Source organism: Ictalurus punctatus, chromosome 11 (assembly GCF_001660625.3).
Source record: "Ictalurus punctatus breed USDA103 chromosome 11, Coco_2.0, whole genome shotgun sequence".
In the NCBI taxonomy this organism is placed as follows: domain Eukaryota; kingdom Metazoa; phylum Chordata; class Actinopteri; order Siluriformes; family Ictaluridae; genus Ictalurus; species Ictalurus punctatus.
Genome location: NC_030426.2, coordinates 19,883,575 through 19,905,317, shown reverse-complemented (window position 1 = coordinate 19,905,317; position 21,743 = coordinate 19,883,575). Strand labels below are relative to the sequence as shown.

General features: G+C 39.2%; 2 protein-coding genes across 23 annotated transcripts in view; one reads left to right on the top strand and one right to left on the bottom strand.

Annotated features, from left to right (window-relative positions):
* Nucleotides 1–787: 787 nt before the first annotated feature.
* usp1 (ubiquitin specific peptidase 1) lies at nucleotides 788–11,848 on the top strand. 2 transcript variants are annotated; one of them, XM_017479733.3, is made up of 9 exons: nucleotides 788–968; nucleotides 1,515–1,703; nucleotides 4,156–4,279; nucleotides 4,769–4,870; nucleotides 6,962–7,128; nucleotides 8,330–9,012; nucleotides 9,292–9,456; nucleotides 9,648–9,849; nucleotides 10,226–11,848. In XM_017479733.3, the coding sequence occupies exons 2-9, from the start codon at nucleotides 1,537–1,539 to the stop codon at nucleotides 10,956–10,958; spliced, it is 2,343 nt and encodes a 780-aa protein (XP_017335222.1). In that variant the 5' UTR covers nucleotides 788–968; nucleotides 1,515–1,536; the 3' UTR covers nucleotides 10,959–11,848. The 2 variants fall into 2 exon arrangements, with proteins under 2 accessions (XP_017335222.1, XP_017335221.1); XM_017479732.3 differs by having other exon boundaries at nucleotides 9,289–9,456.
* A 28-nt stretch (nucleotides 11,849–11,876) lies between these two features.
* The window catches only part of dock7 (dedicator of cytokinesis 7), a 70,141-nt gene continuing 60,274 nt past the window's right edge, over nucleotides 11,877–21,743 (bottom strand). For 15 of the 21 annotated variants that reach the window (XM_047158437.2, XM_047158444.2, XM_047158446.2 and 12 more), the window contains 8 exons: nucleotides 21,580–21,594; nucleotides 18,353–18,478; nucleotides 17,281–17,370; nucleotides 15,861–16,097; nucleotides 15,624–15,767; nucleotides 14,757–14,863; nucleotides 14,118–14,285; nucleotides 11,877–12,332 (listed from right to left, as the gene is read on the bottom strand). In XM_047158437.2, coding sequence (XP_047014393.1) covers nucleotides 12,290–12,332; nucleotides 14,118–14,285; nucleotides 14,757–14,863; nucleotides 15,624–15,767; nucleotides 15,861–16,097; nucleotides 17,281–17,370; nucleotides 18,353–18,478; nucleotides 21,580–21,594 — 930 coding nt within the window. In that variant the 3' untranslated portion in view covers nucleotides 11,877–12,289. Of the gene's footprint in view, nucleotides 12,333–14,117; nucleotides 14,286–14,756; nucleotides 14,864–15,623; nucleotides 15,768–15,860; nucleotides 16,098–17,280; nucleotides 17,371–18,352; nucleotides 18,488–21,579; nucleotides 21,595–21,743 lie in introns of all 21 variants that reach the window. The other 6 variants (XM_053683829.1, XM_047158448.2, XM_047158451.2 and 3 more) reach the window with 2 other exon arrangements.

Sequence of the window (21,743 nt, the reverse complement as noted above, 5' to 3'; positions counted from 1 at the left end):
CCCTTTCATTTTAAGTTTTTTTTTTTTAAGAAGATGCCTTACATTGCTTAAATTGTCTAAGTTTAAGCAATGTAAGATAAACAACAACAACAAAGCTTTAAAAACATTTTACAAACTATTTGTAATTATTTTCCCGTTTTTAATGACTTGTTATTCTCCAAAATTTGGAAATATATATATTTCCCCCCTTTTTCCCCCTCCTCTGTTTTGTTTTGTTTCTCATTGTTAGTATCTGTTATTGCTTTTGAGCATTAAAATAAAAAAATAATAATTAAATAAAAATAATTTTTAAAATGATAAAATAATAAAGAATTTATTATTATTATTATTATTATTATTATTATTATTATTATTATTATTATTATTATTATCTTGCAGGACCAAGCAGCGTGAGACACAAAAGGACCCGCTGATCACGTGACACAACGGGTAGTCTTACATTTCGCCTGCAATATTGCACACAGATGACCCGTTTTGATTTATAATATTTTTTTAAAGACATTAGACAAACCGGATATTTAGTATACATATCGATTCTTAAGATTATGATCGAGGTTTTAATAGAAATTACAAATTAAACAAGACCCGTCTTGTCACAGGCGAAAAACGGCACTTCAGTGTGTTGCCTTGGAAAAAAGCGCCAAGTTCTACAGCTCGTGCAGTGCACCCAAGTGTTTAATTCCCTACCCGTATTCTGATAAACCCCACCCCTGCACTATGATTGGATAACAATCCACAGCCCCAGTAAATGGTCTCGTCACAGAGATGACTACGAGCCAATCAAAACTCAGGAGGCGTGCCTGGTCGGAAAAGGAGTGTGGGAAAATGATATCGCGCCTTCGAAGTTGTCAAGGTGTTTTTACCTTTCAGTGTAACCGCTCGAAGATGACTTAGACACAGCTACAGTGGATACAGTGCATGAAGATGTAACGGAAGAGGAGAGTAAGAGAGAGTCACTAACGTTAAAGGTTTGTGTTGAACGCTCTCCTCCACTGAACTCTCGCTCTCTGTCTCTTTCTGAAGTGAAAGAGCAGCGAGTAGCGGGGTTTTCCACTTCCACTCTCCCCCGGCTTTCTAATGCTAATGCTAGCCTTGCTGTTCGTGTTGGGGCCGAAATACAAAGCGCGTGCTCTCTCCTATATTAGTGCGATACACAGGGAATAAAAGCGATGGCTCGTGCACCCTATGTAGCGCATTATGTATAGGATAAGGAGCTATTTGGGACGTAGCCTTGGTTTGTGACCTGTCTCGTCGATACGTGTGGCTGTTTAATCTTTATAATTCCTGCAACTGTTTGGAGTTAACATGATAACACGTTATAACACATTAAAGAGTTAATAAGTGCTTTTTTTGTGCGACTAGATGTTAATAATTCAGTTTAAAGTGTTATTCTTAGTGTTAGGGTGAACTGTAGTGAACTATAGTGCATATACAATGTGTGGAGTTGCTTAAAGATGATCTGTCTGTGTGTGTGTCTGTCTCTCTCTCTCTCTCTCACTGTCTCTTTATTGAAGGATTGATTGTCGGATCAGTAAAATGCCAGGTGTGCAGAGCGAGGGAGCTGCAGTAGGTGTGGGGAGTCCGGTCCGGAAAAACCGTCTGTCTCTAAAGTTCCTGCAAAGGAAAGAAACCAAGCGCGCTCTCGACTTCAACGAGCCTCAGGCTGAGGAATCCAACGCTGTAGAACCAGCAGACACCACAAGGTGGGAGAACTCATAACCCTGCAGTCAGAATGTCTCCAGTGCTGTAAAAGGGGAAACACACACACACACACACCCTGAACCACTTGCGAATTAGTCTTATCATTAACATGGGCATCCATATTTCATTTTGTAATGAAATTCTGACTCTTTTTGTTGTTTAAACTTGTTCAGTTTTTGCTAGGGTGAATAGTCCTACAGTTCTGACATTACACACCATGTGATTACTTGATGATGGTGTGGCCCCCTTGTTTCATCTTCACCTAAAGAAACAGATGCAGGAGCTCTTTAGTCCTTTAGGCTGGGTTTACACCGGCCTGACTTTCTGTCACAGGCAAAAACCCCCCTTTCTAAAATAATAATTTGGTTTGGTGCAGTCTTAGAACGCTTAATAAGGCATGCTTATCGGAAAGTGAATTAGGTGGTTTTCACATTTGCTGTGGCTCGACATCCGAGTGCGTTTGTTCCTGGTTCCCGGTCCCCCCCGCAGCGTTGGTCTGTTTTCAGACTCACTTGATTCTATCGAACCCTGGTGCGTTTACGTTCATTTTACGTCATCACAAACGTGCATGGAGAACACTGCACAACTCACCATATATACGTACATACACACTACCGGTCAAAATTTTAGATGCACTCATTCTTTAGTTGTATTTTTTTCCACATTTTAGAATAATAATAGTCAATGGGAACTATGGGAATTATGCTGTGATAAAAAATCCAAAGTAAATCAAAATAATTTAATATTTTAGCGTCTTCAAAGTGGACACACTTTTTGTCTAGAATTTCCAGAAATGTATTCTTGGCATTTTCTCACCCGATTTCTTGAGGAATTTCCCTGAGATGCGTTTTAAACAGTATTAAAGGAGTTCACACCGACGCTGGATACTTATTGGCTGCTTTTCGGGATATTTCGCTCTGAGTCCGTTTTAAAAAAAAATTTTTTTTGTAAGTAAAATGTTAGTTTTCTAATGAAAGAAATTAATATGTCGGCACGATTATATTTTTATCTGCAACACCGATTTCAAACATTTAATCACACACCTTCAGATCAAAAGGTTTTTAAGATCATGAGAAACATTTCAGTCGAGTGTCATTCATATATAAATAATTTTTCATTCTGTGCCATCATGCACAGCAATGGACCTCTTCTGTGTCTCACAACGTTCCCCTGCCACTCATGGTACACGTGTTATGGAAACTAATGACAATGTCATTGGCTAAAACGCATGCACAGGTTACAGGAACAAGTGCGGACCCATGTACGAGTTACGTTCATGGGAATCGCGGCACAGTTCCAATGCTACCACCTCCTACAGCTAGTCTCGGGTGCGGTACTGCGGTGTGCTTCCCGGTCCACATGACGGCTGTCACATTACAGATTTTTCATGCAAACCGTGCTCTGTTTCAGACTAAACTGCCAGGGTGAATGCCCCCTTAGTGACCGCAGAAGAGGAAACCTTTATTTGTCACATACACTTGCGCTTGTTATGAAGTTGGGGTCCGAGCACAGGGTCAGGCATGATGCAGCATACAGTGAAGTTCTCTCAGTAGACAGCTGACCACATAGTTCTGGCATTGTCCCAAATTTTTGTATTAAAAACTGTTACAGCACTCGTCCTAAAACCACCAACGCAACGATGGCGTAGATTACCTGAAACCCATGGGGCAGCTCCAAATACGGTAGTGTCGGTGGAAAAACGTGAACATAAAACATGCTAACGGACAGGAAAAAAATATCCTTATGACCTCACTTTGAAGAATGTTTGTTTACACAACTCAGTTTTCTTTCATTCATGAGCCAGGAGCGAGCTGATTTGTTAACGTGAGCAGAGTGTAGTTGTTTTCTTTAATTGCAGGTCTATCATTAGAGGATAGACCGTCATCACATAATCTGACATGGCGCACATGTTATTCTGCACACTGTTACAGAATTCAGCAAAGATATTTGGGATCATTTCATACAGTGTGAAGTCATATTATTGAAAGACTGCTGAAATCTCGCTGTGTAAAACAGGCTTTGTCTGTCCCGAACTCTATTCATCTTACACTCAGCTCAAACTGACCCAATCAGCTTCCAAAACTTTGCCGTAACTCTCCACAATTGCATTATATAGCTGCGTTGTGTTTTGGACGTTTGAGTCCATTTTTCCTGTCTGTACTATTTTTGTGTTGGATTTCCCATTGATAGGACATTGAACCTGGATGAAAATAGTGAGGACAGAAGGTCTTTGTTGTTTGCTTACTGTTATCCCTTACTGCTAACTTCTCAGAGGAATAATGAAAATACAGCACTAACCAACAAATTAGCACAATAATCTAAACATGCTAAACATGTCGCACATACTTCAGTGAAAAACATTTCATGTGCTTCCAGGTAAAGTTTCCCTTGAACCTGTTTACATACAAGTGCATGTATTTAGTTTGCAGAACTATAATGGTTTTGTCTCTGTAGCTGTGATCAGGTTGTGCCAGCGCCTTGTCCCTCATCTCCTCCCTGTGGAAAAAGAGAGAGCCTTGTACCATTTGTTGGCCTTAACAATCTGGGAAACACCTGCTACCTTAACAGCATCCTTCAGGTATATGTACCATTAAAATGCTGGGTTTATTTTCCTCGTCATTCGGTACAAAGCACTTCTTTATCTCAGCGATTTGCAAGCACAACATGAATGAAAATGAAAATGAAACCACGAAGGTGTATGTGGGTTCCTAATAAAGAGTGTACAAAGTACACCAACAGGCACAACATTCATGACGTGTGTGTGTAAAAATAAAAAGCATTGTGCACGTGCCACTCCTCATTCCTACTCCTCATTCTGTTCAGTTGTTTATGATGTCAGGGAAATTCCACTGTCAATCATTTATGTGATCCGACACACCCGGACAGCTTTTAGAGCTTTACGCTGTTATTAGAGATTCGTCAATAACTATTGCTATCACTAAATGCTTCGTAGATCTGAAGAGAGAGATCTGCATTTGAAACCATGTTGTACCATATTATATATCATTACTGTTCATAGTTTTTTATAATCACATGCCATTACTAATGACTCTCTTTAACACTACAGGTCCTTTATTATTGCCCTGGGTTTAAAGATGTTGTTAAGACGTTGTATCGGTTGTCCAAGTTAAAGGAGCAACAGAAAGGAGATGGTGCCAAAAGTGAAGAGGTTTGTTTGTATTTCAGGATTTTAATTGCAAGTTGCTATTCATTCCAGGGAAATGGAATCCTTATCACTGAGTATAATGAAGGCGTTATTTAGGTTGTTAAGACATAATTGACTGCCATGTTGGTGTGCGTAGCTAAAGTTAATTAGTTCAGTAATTCTGGTGTTACCCAGAAGAAGATCCCTTTTAAGTCTGGTTCCTTTCAAGGTTTCTTCCCCATGTTGTGTTAGAGTTTTCTCTTGCCACCGTCATGGCTCACTAATTATCTGTCTCTCGGGATTTCTGTAAAGCTGTTCTGTGATGATGTCTGCTGTTAAAAGTGCTGTACAAATAAAACTGAATTGAATTAAATAGTTTAATTGGCTCTGACTTTCTGAAAACATCAGTTCTAAATCTACAAATGCACTTCTTTATGCATATAAATTCTCTGTTGATTATGGCTGTCTCTATTGATTATTTTGACAATTAATTAGTTGACAGTTTCCTTTGATTAGAAATTGTTTAGTCAGTTTCCTATGGTGTCTTAAAACCTACTTGCACAGACATTTCAGTACATTTACATGGACAACAATAATCCGATATTAAGACGATACTCTGATTAATAAACTAGCATGTAAACAGCGATTATTGATGACCTTAATCTGACTAAAGTCATACTCGAAGTAAACACAAATTGAATTAAGACGTGTGGAGTATTCCTGTTTTAGATGCATTGTGGAAGTGTATTATAGATATGAACACACCTTAATCACACTATTCGTGAGTTTTTCACCGCATTTTGCTACAAGACACGTAAACACAAACAGTGCTTTAACCATTTGACGGTAAACAAGAGAGCACCTCATTACATCCCCACGCCGTCCGACGTTCCCTCCAGAATTTCACGTATTAACATACAGTTCGTCTTCGTTATGGTACCGTATACAGTTTTGGGTGTTTTCATTTTTAATTTGACCAAAACTTCAAGTGCAGTTAATTATTTGTCGTGCACGACTGCTTGAAGCCGTGGGCTGCGTCCCAAACCGCGTACTTACTTACTATATAGTAGAAGAAATGTATGTTTTTTGGCTACTATATAGTAGGTAAGTATGCGGATTGGGACGCAGCCCACGGATTCAAGCAGTTGTGTATTTGCAGATATAGCACGACAAATAATTAACTGCACTTGAAGCTTTCGTAAAATTAAAAATGAAACACCCAAAACTGTATACGGTACCATAACGAAGACCAACTGTATGTTGATACGTGATATTCTGGAGGGAACGTCGGACGGCGTGGCGTGGGGACGTAATGACGTGTGCCGTTAATCACTCTATGTTCTATAACATGTAAAACAGGAACATGAAAGGAGTATTCTAAATGCATCTGATGTAAACACCTTAATCACAATATTGTCTTATTCAGAATAAGGTCAATAATTAGATTACTGCTGTCCAGCGTAGTCATTGTTAACATTTGGTTTTTGTGTACAAGCAATAAAATACTAAACAATAATGTGTAAACAATAACGTCTTCCCTCGTTGCATGCAGAACTTCCCATCTACGCGCATTCTGTGCTCCAAAACCGCTTCCTGAACGCGTAGTCCGTTAACAACCTTAAATCAGCTCATGACAGGAACGTATGAAACACACGGGAAAAACCTCAGTTTAAACACATTCACTCTGCTAGTTTCTCAGACCGCTGTCGTTTGCAGAATATTTGATGACGTGAAATTTTCATAATAAAGTATTAGATTATAATGGTGTATTCGTGACAGCCCTAGTGTTGATCTCATAATGCTACTCGGTTAATACAATGTCGTAGTATTTATTTATTTATTTAAGGTCAAATGGACTATTTTAATGTAATGTACAATTTAATTTTGAAACTGTTATGTGAAAGAAAAAAAGCCTGTATTCTGTTGTTGAAAAAGTGCATTAAAACTGTTTATAATTGTTATTCGTTTTTGTTATAGAACAGACTAATAATTTATTATTGTAGCCAATATTGTGCAACACTAGTACTAGACAGGCTTTTTCGTTTTCTTTCTGTTTTTGCTTGCTCTTTCATCTTTTTGCAACCGTTTCTTACATGTGTTCTCCACCCTGAGCAGGGAGACTCGTGTGAAGACTCGATGCCTGTTCACATGGAATTACTGCACAGCTTCCACAGTTTAATATCTTCAGTGGAGCAGCTGCAGTCCAGTTTCCTGTTTAACCCAGACAAATATAACGAAGGCGAGCTGGCCACACCCCCACGCAGAATACTCAACACACTCAGGTACTACTGGACAATTTGCCAATAATTTTTGCGCACACATTTAACAAAGATTTATTTATTTATTTATTTATTTATTTATTTATTTATTTATTTATTTGGATAAACCTGTGTTGTGTTTGCAATTGTTTGATATCCATGAGAGCAGAGTATTACTGTGAATTATTTGAACAAAAGATGAAAAGGTTAAACAATAGACAATTTTTCATATCCGCCTTTGCTCATATTTATCAAGGGTGCCAATATTAGTGGAGGGCACTGTATCTTTATGTAATGTCAACTAGCTTCGCTAGCTAACTTTAATTCAGTACACGAATATCTATGCAAGTTAGCTAGGTTAGCAATTTCTTTAGTTGTAAAATAGGCTACATTAGTTATCTTTTCTCTGTCTTTTTTGTGGTTGTTAACAATAGCAAAGTTTAAGGTTTACTAGGGCTGGGTATTGCTACCAATTTGGCGATTATATGGTTTCAATTCGATTCAATATAGATTTGTTATCAATATTTCATTTAAAATGTTAGTTTTGCAGACATAGAATCCGTGTTTTAATATACATGCTGGTAAATGAAACCCTCCTACTTGGCTATATTACTGAAATACACATTTACTTTAACAACAGGGCCCCAAACAATTATGTTCAATTACTTTTACTTTGAGTAACAAACATTGCAACAAGAAATCATAAATATGTGCGTACAATGCACAGAAGGTAAGCACAAACTGCACATTACTGTAAAAAAAAAATTAAAACATTGTAAATGTGCAACAGTGAAATTCATTAACAACTTGAAACATGTCTAAAAGATGAAACTGTTTTCAAAAACGGATAAGAATCGATTCGTTAAATTGAAGATCGATTAAAATCGGAGAATCGATTATTTATTTTTTTTACCCAGCCGTAAGGTTTACCTTTTCAAAGGCTTGAAACCTGCTTATCCGAGTCGATGTTTGTGAGTAACTTTCGTTAACGCTTAAACCTGTCTATGGTAGGGAATACCCTGCGATCATGGCCACACAATATTCTTGGTGTGTCAGGGTTATTTGGCTTTGTCTTTTAAAGTAATGCTATTGCAGCACAGAATTGATGTACTTGAAATGGTCACGTGACCAACGTTTGTTTAGTTACTTCTCATACCGACTGAAGATTACAGATAATAATGGTAATTATTGTTCAGCACTAATAGTGCATTTTGTACACATGCAGACAACTGAATCCTATGTATGAAGGGTATCTGCAGCATGATGCACAGGAGGTACTGCAGTGCATCCTCGCATATATCCAGGAGGCCTGTGACACCATTAAGAAAGACATTAGACCCAACCCAGATGAAAAACCAGGAGAGTGTGAGCGCATCACGACAGGCGGGACGACGGACGAGACGACACCTACCCGAGAGGAAGAGGAGAGCTCTGATGGACAGCTGAGTGGGAAAAGGAAGAGCGACACAGAAGTGGGAAATGCCAAGAAGAAGCCCAAGTCTCAGCGCAAACCCAAGAAAAGCGATGAGGAGAGCAGACCTTTCACGCGATCAAAGAGAAAGTCCTCTGGTGACGTGGTTGGAAATTCTCTCGGTGACCAGAGGGATGTGGCAGAGAAAGACAAGGCGGAGAAAGAGGGAGGAAGTAACACAGAGGATGAGAAGATCGAAGGAACCGCAAAGGAGGCGAATAAAAGGAAGAAGAGGATGAAACTGAGCTGGCTGAAACCTTCAGGGAAGCAACCGAGTATTTTCTCCAAATTCCGCAGCATGGGGCGAATCAGCTCTCATGTGGGAGACGGAGCGGAGAGCAAGGACCAGGACACGAGCAGCAGTGAGCAGCACCATGGTGAAGCCACTCCCGGTAGCGGGAAGACCATACTGAATCCAACTGCACCAAAGACGGAAGGTAACTACACACTAATAAGGCTGTTCGAGAACTTGATGACTCTCGGTATCTCTTGAGGAGTTCAATACTAACCTAATCTTACTGCTAACTGCTGCTGTGTGTTTGTGTAATTTAAGGTGGCAACTAATCTCTAATGGGTGTGGGCTTTTCAGGAGCAGTCAGCACCTTACTCTTAAATTTTTGTAGACAATTTTGCATGTGATGAAGCTTAGTAAATAATATGAGAGCTTTATGGACATCTGCTCATTTTTACACCAGACTTTTTCCCCTCATAAGCAGAACTGCTGGGCTTGGATATGCTGAAGCAGCTGTTCCAGGGTCAGCTGGTGCTGAGGACACGGTGCCTGGAGTGCGAGAGTTACACTGAGAGGAGAGAGGACTTCCAGGACATAAGTGTACCAGTGCAAGAGGATGAGACCAGCTGCTCACAGGCTAGTTCGGAGAGTGAGTGCATTCAGATAAATGTGAGATAGTGGAGATGCTTGTTCTGGTTAAAAAAACAACAACTGATCTTTCAGTTATGTGCTTATGAATTGAATTAACGACTGCATGTAGCAGAGCGTTTGGATTTTTGCTCTTTTTTATTTTATTTTATTTTGCAGATCTGTGCTCAGTGTCTTCTTTGCTTTTCTCAGTTTCCCCAGATCCTAAGCCCGAACGGAAGACTCTGAGGTGGGCGATCTCTCAGTTTGCGTCAGTAGAGCGGATCGTCGGCGAGGATAAATATTTCTGTGAGACCTGTCACCACTACACAGAGGCGGAGAGGAGTCTTCTGTTCGACAAGACCCCTGACGTCATCACCATTCACCTCAAGTGTTTCGCAGCCAGTGGCTCAGAGTAAGTTTCCTAAATTGTATTATTGTAATCATTAATTATAAGTATTTAAAGTATATCATTTGGGGAAAACCCAGATAATGACTGTATTATCTAGATATGCGAACTTGTTTTGAATGAGTGATTGCCCATTAATTTATTCTACAACGCTGTTTGTATTCTCTAAGCTGATTGGTCAGGTATTGATTCATTTACTATAGCAGTAATGGCAGCTGTTATTCAGTCCGTACCGGCTTTTCAAAAAGAATTCTGATGCAACTTGTGGAGGTGTTTGTTTTTTTTTTTGTTCCTCTTTTCTATAACTTCCTCCATGTAGATGCTGTGCATCCTATGACTAAATAAATGCTGCTTCTGATAAAATTCCTGTTTTTTTGCACAGGATGGACCCGTATGCTGGACTGTCAAAGGTGAACACGCCCCTCCTCACTCCCCTCAAACTTTCCCTAGAGGAATGGAGCACACGACCCTCCACTTCCCACCAGGAGCACCATTACAAGCTCTTTGCTGTGGTCATGCACAGTGGCGTGACCATTAGCAGCGGCCATTACACCACCTACATCCGCATGACAGACCTTCACCACAGCAAGATCGAGCTCCAGCCTGAGGATAAGCCTCAGAAAGAGGAAGACCGGGAAATGAAACCACTTAAGAAGGAAGAGGTTTCACAACCCGATTATTATGATGATGGTGAGGTGTCCTTCAGCTTAAGCTCCAAAGCGAAGAACACGATTAACGGCACGAGTTTGTCTAGCAAAGCCGGAGGAAAGAGGTCTACAGAAGGGGTCGGTCTACTGGGAGGTCAGAGAAGTATCTCAAGCTACGAGATCAGCACCAGCAAGCAGCCCGCTTACGCCGGTTCTCCTGCGCAGAACGGACTGGTGAAGAAGGAAAGGGAGGAAGAAATCGATGGAGTGAAAGAAGAGAGTCGGTTGAGCTTGGACACTGCTTTACAGAACCTTCTGGACTATGAAGGGAAGTGGATGCTGTTTGATGACTCAGAGGTGAGGCTGTTTGAGGAAGAAGAGTTCCTGCGTGCATGTTCTCCTGAGACCTGTTCCACCTCCACACCTTACCTCCTCTTCTACAAGAAGGTCTCAGGACAAATGAAATGAACGATAACCGGACCGCATCCGACGTTTAGAAACGACTCATTTGTCATGGTTGCAGAAGAAACAAGCTAAAAATAAATGCTTGAGTATTCCTTAAACAGCTGAGACACAGTATGCCATGATGATGCGTTTGTGCCTGTATGTTGTTTTGTTTTTATTTCTATCTACATTCCCTCTCCAGACCTTGACATAAATTTATCACTTACTTTCTGAAGACCCTTACAAAATGCACCTTGGCACCAACTGTAGTGCACTTAATGTCCTGTAAGTCTTTTATTCTCCAACTGCCTGAAACAAGTCAGGTAAATTGCTCACACTGGCTTTTTTTATATATATATTTTAAGGATAAATTTTCATTTTGTTCTTGATGTTCAGCTTCTTTGTAGGAGGATGTTCCATATAGGGTGTAAATATACCATAGTATAACGTTTAGTCTCAACATGACAGTGTTTTCTGCTTAGGCTAAAAGACAAGTGAAGAAATCCAGCTCCGAGCAGGGATGAGCCGTTTGCACAGAGATGTGAGTATAGCTTCACCAGTTCAGGGCTTGTTCATATCATCTATAGGTAACTGCAGGAATAGAGAACTGTATTTTTGTAGTTTTTAATCCTACTGTACCTCATTCCAGTGAAAACTTTTCCTCTTTGCCATTTTCCTAAAATAAGCTATCAGATCTAACATGTTAGGGATGTGTAAATAAATAGTTATTGAATTGAAGAGGTGCATGATGAAAAAAGTCCTTGATCGCTACTGTGTAAACCGTTTCTAAGCAATAATTACAGCCTTTATTTTTTTTCTTATAGAGTTATCCGTTGATTACAGACTTTTCTATGTTTGTGCCTTTTTGTAAATGTTCTTGTACACCCATTAAACACCAGCATATTAAAAGTCAACTTGTGCTCTTATCAATTAACCAATCTGTTTGACATTGTGCATTAAAATATTTATTTAGTAAAATATTCAAGGTAAATAAAAGCTACATAACATTACTCAAATGTAACAAAAAAAAAGGGAGAAAAAAAAAAACCATGATAAGTAATGGTTTTTTTGTTTTTTTTTGCTTGCTTTTCATTCGGATTAAATAGTAAACTTTCAAAGTCGTACCATTTGTGATAAAATGCCTGACACAGTAATAAAAAAAGTGCACACAATATATTAAATAGAGTTTTGACACACGCCGAGAGAGTGTAACAGGTTGTCTCTGTAAACCCATACAAAAGTGGAATGACACTACCATAACACTTGTTTTTGCTTTCCTCCTTTCCTCCCCAAGAAGAGTCGAATATTTACAAGCAAATAAATTAAATGCTGTTCTTTCCATCATCTCGTCTTCCTCACGCGTCGAGCTTACGGAGGCTCATTCTGCTAAAGGAGTCTCTGGAGGGGGGAAAAAAAGGATAAAATGTTTTAGATTAAGACATATGTTCGGTACAGGCTCGATGATGGCTTTGCATTATTAAATACTGCTCTCCGTTGAATAACAATTCCCACCTAAATTCCAATAAATACAAAGTTAGTTTGGATGTTCTACCTTGTCAAGCTGTCCGTTTGCTGCTTGGCAAATTAGCAAAACAAGAACAGTAATCAGAAATGCAATGCACACGTTACTGAGTTCTTATTTAAATATCTGCATTTATCAAGTCAAGAGTTCAGAGACGTATTAGATAAATTATTAAGTGACATGAGCAGGGGTTTCGTGGCACAAAAGCCAACTGCTCAAATGATTTGTTCCCCGGTGTGAATGAGTGCAGCTAGTGATGTAATTTCAATTAAGGTTTTTTTTTTTTTTTTAAAAAAAAGAAGGCTGTTTGATTAATGTAATGGAAATGCTTGCTGGATAATGAAATGCGTGCCGGTGTGGGAAAACCAGGCGGATGTTGCTGTGGCTGAAGGCTAGAGAATAGCTCAAAACGATTAATTTATTTTCCTGCCAAGAGCGTATCCCAAAAGTCTCCATACATAGGGGAAATGAACACTTTTTAGCAAAATGTCTTGCAAAATTTTTCATACTTGGTTAATAATTTTTCTAATAACTATATAAAAAACATTTTTTTTCCCCCAGACAGCCTTTTAAGAATACCTTTGACAAAAGAACGATGTATTGAAATCATTCTCATGGCTGGATCGGGAAGCTGTCACAAGGTTGTGATGGAATTTATCAGAAATCATGGCAAGATCATCACACACACACAGACAGACATGACACTGCTGCTAAAATTATTAACAAACTCAAAGAGACTGGAAGTGTTGTGGACGTCCACAAACATCCACTATGAAGGCACAACCAACGTGGTGCTGTCAAACATAGTCCTCTATATATGGACGCTTTTGGGACACCCTGTATACTATAATATACACTTCTAATTTAATGAATATTTGTATTTAGTGTACTTTCTAACCTTGCCTTTCTGCTCTCAAAGATCTCATTGTGTAAGGAGCCAGTTTAACAAACGCAGCAGTAAAAAAAAAAAAAAGTCTAAAGATTTCTAAAATCTTACTAGATAAGTGTGATTTCCTCACACAGTGAGTTTGCTCCAGTCTTGGGATAGCTGTGTGTCCTAATGTAACTGTCCTAAGCCTAATCAATTTATCGGATCAGATAGTGACTGTCAAAATGTCTGGTGCTCCTGAGCGATTATATCGTCGTCACAGAATAGTGCTTAGACACTTTGTACAGACGACAGCAAGGTTTTCAAGAAAAGTAGCCAACAGAACTGAATTAAATCAGTGATTATTTCTCCACCCACGAAGAGCGAAGAGACGCTGTTGCAGCTCGTGTTCGAATGCCGTGAGTAAATTTGACCTCGGGTGATGAGACTGACGGATGTGGATGATGCCAATAGTCAAAGTGAGAACTCATTTCCCGTTGTGAACTCATAACTGCAATTAAACTAAATTTAGTCTTCACTTCTGGAGGGAACCAAACTTTCAATAAATTCATAAATTTACACCGATTTCAGTTTCAAAATGCCTGCCGTTTTCAGAACTATATACACATTATAGTTCGACTGGCAGTGAGTTCTCCATGACATACTATGTCTGATGAGATATCCACACTTCCTTCATCAAGCAGGAAATCAAACCTAAACTAAACTAGTGATGTATTGTTTCCTGTAGATGTCCGATAAATGTTTTAAATATTTTTAGGTTCGGTTCTCTAACCTGTGAGAGCTGACCTGGAGCACAGGTTTGTAGAGCTGTGGGATCTTCCTGTTAATGAGCGGCTGAAGAGCCTCTTTCAGCCTGTGGTAATTTCTCTCCAGCTCCCGCTGATATTCCTTTTGGTCAGGACCTATCAAACTCTTATTTTTGCGGAGGGCGTCTTCGCACCTAATAATGAACAGACAGAATGATGGCCTTAACTTAAATTACACACACAAAAGAACCTCAAGATGCATTTGTTCTCTGGTTTGATTCTGTAGAAAATAAAGTTCGATTTACGTCAGCGATTTGTGCTGCGTCCCAAACTGCCTACTTATACTATGCACTAAAAGAATTGTGAAGAAAAAGTGCATACTTCTGAGTGTGTAGCAAAAGAGTATGCAAGTGCTGGAACATACTAACATGTCATGTAATGGATGAGAGCGTTGTTGCCTTCTTCATTCATCATTCCTTATATAATTTATACATCATTTATTTTACCATTCCCTTGATTTATTTTCCTACATTTCAATTACACCTCTCTAAAACGTGTCCTACCTTTATTACCCGATCGATACACTTTTTACACAACATCCAACTGTTAATCTTGTGTGACAACAATCATATATATTAACGTTTTGTTAAATGGAGACTTGATACCGTTTGGTGAAGTCTTTAAAGCAGAGTCTCAGCTTATTGTGGTGTCTGTAGAGTTTAGGATCACTTGGAATTTCAGACAGGAAGACCTGAGCGACCTCAAGTGGGCCCTGGGGAAAAATGTACATAAAGTCAGTACAGTACAGATATTCAGTAATTAATAAAACATGAAGGGTGTGCTGTTAGAGGAAAATAAACAACACCAGGATGTTTGATTTGGGGGCAAAACAAGTTACTGCTGTACCACAAAGTTGACAGTTTTCCAATAACAGCACATCCTGAACTGTGATTCTTCTTAAAACTACAGCGGTGTGACATGATGCCCTAAAAATGCCACCCTGTCTGCCCTGCTGTGTTTTTTTTTCTTCTCATTGAGTGAAGTGTAAACTATGCTGTTTGAGATATCCTTCACTACAGAACCAAAAGTCCAGGGGGTGGAGCTGGATCTGATCCAAATGCTCCTATAACCCTAACTCCCTACCCTCTAAAGAACCCCCAACCCAGAAAATGTGGGCGGAGCTAGATCAGGTCCGATTTCACCACATGGACTTTCTCCAACGTGGGGACCAGTCATGTCACTTTTTTTAAATAAACTGTATTGTGTGTGTGTGTGTATATGTGTATATATATATATATATATATATATATATATATATATATATATATATATATATATATATATATATATATATACACACACACACACACACACACACACACACACACACATATATACATATATATGTATGTGTAGCAATTGTCACTGTTGTATTTTGTCCCCACTGGTAGAGCTTACTAAACACATACTGTTTCGACTGGATCATCATGGAAAATCAATGATGCCATGCCCATGTGAATGTATATAATCACCTGGTTAACTGTGGTACCCACAGACCCCTGCAGCACCATCTGTAACATCTTGGCATCAGCTGGATCCTGGTGAGTAGCGAAGGCCAGTTCCTGTGTCTTCTTCTGCATGTCCTCAATGGCCACCTCAATAGGCATGGAGATGATCTGAGCACAATGGAGAAGGAAAAAAAACAAAACATAAACCTATATGTGACAAGTTTGTACAGGGTATACAGCAGGGTTGTACTCGGGTTCTACCTCCTCCTTGTGAATGATGTTGATGCGGGTTTTGATGTAGGGAAAGGCGTGGCTGGTGGTGAGAATGGTCTTGCGTTTGTACTGCTCGTGCAGGTCTCCGTGTGCGCGGCCATCTAGCGTGAACGGCGTGCAGTACACGAAGCGGCGCAGGTTGTAGTTCTTGTCGAAATACGTGATGCGGTCCTTCATCTCGTACGTGTCAAAGTACGGTTCCACGTAAGTGATCTGAACGAAAGCCTGTAACGAACGCACCAGTCATTTCGCTTGTAGGTTTGCGTGTACAGTTCGCTTTTATTATTGGCACCCTTCTTAAAAACGACTGGAAAAAAAGTAAATACACAAAAAACAAATGTTCTAAGAAAACAAAAAATTCAAACTACCTTTTTTAAATATTAAAAATGTAGTTTTAATTATTCTCTGTCAAAAATACAGTACTGTGCAGAAATCTTAGGCACTCCATGTATTTTTAGAACAAACTATTATAGATATTTATTTTTTGACTTCTACATGATCAGTACAAAAACATTTTCATTTTCCAGCACAAAATTAAATTACAGAAAAATGTTTGTATGTCAGTAAAGAAAGCAGCGCATTACGTAAGAGACACTTTTCAGACTAAAAACACAATGAATTCTGCTGGGTTTTGCTGCAAAAATAAGAAGCGAGTGCGACAGTCAAAGTCTCCAGAAGAACCGTGCCTGGTTCTGCAAGATGCTCAATAAAACTTACAGCTCGTTTCATTATAAAACTACACCAACTCTACCTGAGACTACCCTTTTTTTTATGATTATTATTAAAGCAAAGGGTCATCACACCAAATACTGACTTTTTTTTCCTTTTATCACTGTTTATAGTATTATTTTTATTAATGCAAAACATTTCATTTCATTATTTTTCAAGGCATCTTTACTCTACAGCATTTCTTTGCATTTGCAAGACTTTTGCACAGTACTGTATACATGCCAAAACTATCGATACTGAGATTTGCTCATTTTCATGAAGGATGCCAATTCTGGAGGATATTTATTTATACATACAATAACATATATTTAAAGTGCAAAAGTTCGAATAATAATTTCTGGTTAAAAACTGTAAATCTTTTTTTTTTTTTCTTTCATAAATTAACTACAAAAAAAAAAAAACTAAATCCAAAACAGGCAAAAATCAACAGCAAATATTTTAAAACGAGCCAAAATTCAAGGTCTTGTGTCGGTCACTACACCTGATTTGAAGAAAGCGGTGTACGACATCTAGCCTAGTTATAGCACACTTATATAAGTGTTATCAGGAGAGAGATGCAAAGGCTCTTCATTGGATACACACAGGGTATTCTAAGGGTATTCAAACATCTGCGCTCAGCTGGATAATATTGCTGCTGTTTCCTTGACCGTAAAGGTGCTGATACACACAACACACGTACCTTATTTGGATCCAGTTTGCATTTGTCCACTGGATTCGAGTCCTTAATGACTTCAACTTGATCCTCCCCAAATCTCTCCCCATAGAATCCCTAAAAATGAGAACAAAGTCTATGGGGCAGTGTAACACGGGGCTTATTAAAACTTGTGACCTCATTATAAGCGCCCGAAATTCTTTCAAACGTTCACAGTACATTAATGAAAATAAGTGCACTATCTTGAGAATGACTGCTAGCATTCTTGTTTCAACGTTACAATCAATTTCAATTGTTATACATGGAAGAAGGAAAGACGGACCACGGGTTCTTTATATTTGAACACTGAACACTATTTTTAAGAATCATTGTGTGAAGGCTTTAGACAACTGCAGCTGCTCTGCAGCTTATCAAGCTCAGGAGATGTAATCGAAAGCACTCGTTTCACCTGGACTGTTCCATCCAACCTAGATCACTACTATGATTTTGCTGCACACAAGCGCGCTAAACCCTGCTGCTTCCCATAAATAAATGAGTCGGGGGGTTGTCGGGTTACGTTTGGTACACGTCTTGCATTTCACATAATATTTACATGAGATCAAAGCCTACTTTACACCAATAGTATACTGAGCTTCACACGCTGGGGCGTGGAGCGCGCAATTCTATTCACTGGTTTAGTAAATATAAAATGAAAATATCTGTATATATTCTAAACATGTATTACTATTGTATATGATCACATCATTATTAAAAAAATATACCATAAGTCAAATTTATATGCATAGATCTACATCACCAACCCAGTTCCTGGAGACTGTAATCGTGTCCACCTGACCATTTAATCATTCCCTTAAGAAATTCTTGATCAACTAATACAGGTATGATAGAGTTTGGTTTGGAGATGAAACCTGCAGGAAGGTAGCTCTCATGGAAGAGGGTTGGTGACCACTGATCTATGTTATAAATAACCACTGGTTAAAATTCCACCTCCATCCACATCTCAGGGAACTCCAAGTGTGGCCGCAACCCTGAGTTCGTGAACCTATCGGAACCTAACAGGTCACACACCCATTAAAGAGAGCTTCCAGCGATCGTTTACCTCAAGCCGATGTGAGATTTCAGCCAGCTTGGTGATCGCCGGCTCTTTGTACACAAACTCCTGCTCGTCCAAGTCGCCGAATTTAGAACCATAAAATCCCACTCGGAAGTAAGTACCGAACATGCGCTTTCCATCCTGCAACAAATAGAAATAAAATCAGCTTTGTACAATTCACACCATCACTAAACCATCATATTTCTCATCTACCGTCTTTAGAATATTAGAAGCTGAACTATAGTAACTCCTGGGCCCTGGCCAGTTTAAGGTGAACTTGAGTGAGGGGGGGAAAAAAGTTCATGTTGACTTGGCACCAGGTTATCAGACCTGGTAAACATGCACGATAAACGCTGTCTGGTAAATGAATAATTCTAAAATGTTTACTGACAGTTAATTTAATCGAATTTAATGCAGTAAGGAGAAGAAACATATGCACACAGTGAGGTTTCCTTCCACACACGGCAAATCAATACAGTATAGGCCTGTATACTGTATCGTAAGAAAATGTCACAGGCAGTAGAATGGAGAAGATTTAGAATGAAGAAAATACAGCCGTGAGATGTTTAAACAGTTAGTCCCTAGACAGACATGCGTTATTCATTTTTATTAGAGTTAAGTCAAACTTTATAACGTTAAACTCCAGGAAATAATCATAACCGAGTTACAGGGCTCATAAATGGGTGTGTCCGTCCAGCGCACCCTTAGCCAACCGATTACTAGTCGTGGCTGGTTTACGATGAGAAAGGAGATGCATCTAAACATGCAAATAAATAAATACATTCAAAGAAAATCACGTATTTACTACTAAAAAGGTTATGCTATTATATATATGGAATGCAAGTATTACTCAATTGTGAGATTGGACACTGCTGTACGAGAAGTGCGAGGCGATGGAAAGTTTGGGTTTTTTTTTCCTAGCTGACATTACTGAACGTTACGTAATTTAGCTCACCCGAGTTAGTTAAAATCACCATCTACCCAGCTAGTCTCACAGCACGTTTAACAAGATCGGTTTGAAATACAAAACAGCAATGAGCTCAATTTTTCCGTTTGAAACTTTGCTAACATACCGGAGTTAATGTAAAAACGAACGCTTCAGGGACATTTTCTAAAACGTTTCCTAAATAAATTCTATACATCTCCACAAGCTGCCTAAATCAACTCAATTCCAGTCCAAATACTGAAACCTCACTATTTCTTCTAGCAATTTTCTAATTTCTTTTAAAAAAAATTTAAAAATGTAAAAAACAGCCTTCAAAACAATACCACACGATTGGATTAGGAGCTGACGGCAAGATTCTGCATAAATGAACAAATGCTGTTTTCTGATTTTTCCCCCCACCCTTACTGACCTCCCCCAACTTTTAAACTGGCAAAGACGTACACGTTAACGTCCAGTACATCCACCAATACGGTTTGAGAACGGTTAGGTTTAACCTAACTCTAAAAATATGGGCATAGGAGTAGCTTTTTAAACACTGATACATAAGGTGTGTACTGAGAACCAGTACAAGGAAGGAGACGGAGAGAAGTGAAACGGTGTAGTAGTATAGGCTGCATTAAGAACATCGGTGTAATATAAATGGTTCACGTGAACTGAACCTTCAGACTGTAGCAGCTGGAGAGACACTAAGTGTAGGAAGTGATGCTAGAGAGGACAGATTCGGGGGAATAATGCAGTGGAACAGCATGCTTAGGTGTTAAAGATTTGCAGTGGAGAAGAAACAATACATATATTTCACTAAATACTATGTGGAAATGTTTAGGCTATTCCTGCAAAGATAATGTTGGGTAAGGAGCCAGTTTAACAAACACAGAGGCGTAAACAGTATTTGAGAAAGAGGAACAGACTTTCAGAACTATAATACAGTGAACTACATATTAATGTCCAAGTTTGACGGTGTGAAGGGTTTTCCCATTGCGCCACACAGACGCAGGTCATCAAGTTACTGCTATTATTCAAATTCCAGTCTGAATTACAGGATATTTACTATATTTCTAGTGGAGGAAATCACACATCATAAACTCCTTTGTGCTTAAATAGATCACTCTCTCAAATCGCAACAAAAACATCAGATGAAACATCAGCTATCTGGTTCCTCAGTCAGTCGTCTCGCTAATTAGAGCAAAAGAAATAAAGCCTCAAACTAGGAACTTACCACACGACATTATAATTAAAGTGGGAAGAGGAGGGATCAGCAACCAGGGGGAGGGGGAATAAATAAAAATAAAAAAAAGGAGAGAACAGAACATATTTTAATCAGGGAACCATGAACTTCTTGGAAAGATAAATAACAACAGAAAGCAAAACAGCAATAATACTTAAAACTCAACTATTACTTTAAAAAAAAAAACGAACAAAAAAAAAAAAAAGAACGCAAAAGATCCCAAAAACAGAACACATGCAGGATGGAGTGAGGGATGGAGGGGAAAAGCAAGCAGGAAGGATTGGGTGAGTATGGGACGGGATTCAGGAACAGTCCAACATCCTGTTAAATGAGGAGACAGTATCGTGCCAAACTGTCAGGGAGTCATGCAGAGAACCATGAGAGACATGATGTATTAATAGCAATTCACACACAAAACAGAAAATCAGTACTCAGGGGTCGATTTAGTTCTAAATAAAGAATGATGATCAGTGAAAAGATCCAAAAATGTCCCGATGGACCACAGAGTAACCTTTGTGGTGACATTCTTCCACAGAAGAAAGAAGGGAAAAAAAAAACAAACAAAAAAACAAGAACAAAAGATGTTTTTGTGTTTTAAATTGACGTTTTTCCGTGTTGCATAGACAGGTATAAATCGATCCCTGTGCTTTAGGATGACTGTAGTGAGGTCACATCGATGCCAGTGCTGATGAAAGACAGAAAGAGTGAGGTGAGGGAGAGACATGAGGTGAATGAAGTGACGCATTCGTCGACAGCTCGTCATTAGTGTAACACACTGGCTCCCATGCATATGGCCTGCTGAAACGAGCAATGTTAACACTGCTTCTGTTCAGAAGGGGGGAAAAAAGGGAGTGAGAGAAAAGAAAAAAAATCGAGGAAAAAGACAGACAGAAAGTGTGGCGTTGTTGCACGCCACAGACAGATGGAAGGATGGACTGAGTATAAAAAAAAAGTTGTCAATAAAAAAGGTTAATGGATCGATTTCACAGCAGAGAGAGCCGGGATCAATGCCCACCGCTTGCACATGTGGGTCAAGCATTAAGCATGAGGTTCACCACCTACCTCCCAGCCAGTGCTCTGTGTGACAGAAAGAATACAGGACAAATCAACACACACACACAGGTCACACCCTCTAAAAGCCCAGCAGGACTCCCTCACCACATGGAAAGCCACTATTCTTTCCCACACGACCTTCAGAACACTGCATGCAGTACTCAGGGGTGGAC

Coding starts and splice junctions, on each gene's coding strand:
- usp1 (XM_017479732.3), top strand. CDS start 1,537: ATGCCAGGTGTGCAGAGCGAGGGAGCTGCAGTAGGTGTGGGGAGTCCG. Junction 4,871..6,961: donor ATGGTGCCAAAAGTGAAGAG/GTTTGTTTGTAT, acceptor CACCCTGAGCAG/GGAGACTCGTGTGAAGACTC. Junction 9,013..9,288: donor AACTGCACCAAAGACGGAAG/GTAACTACACAC, acceptor TCCCCTCATAAG/CAGAACTGCTGGGCTTGGAT.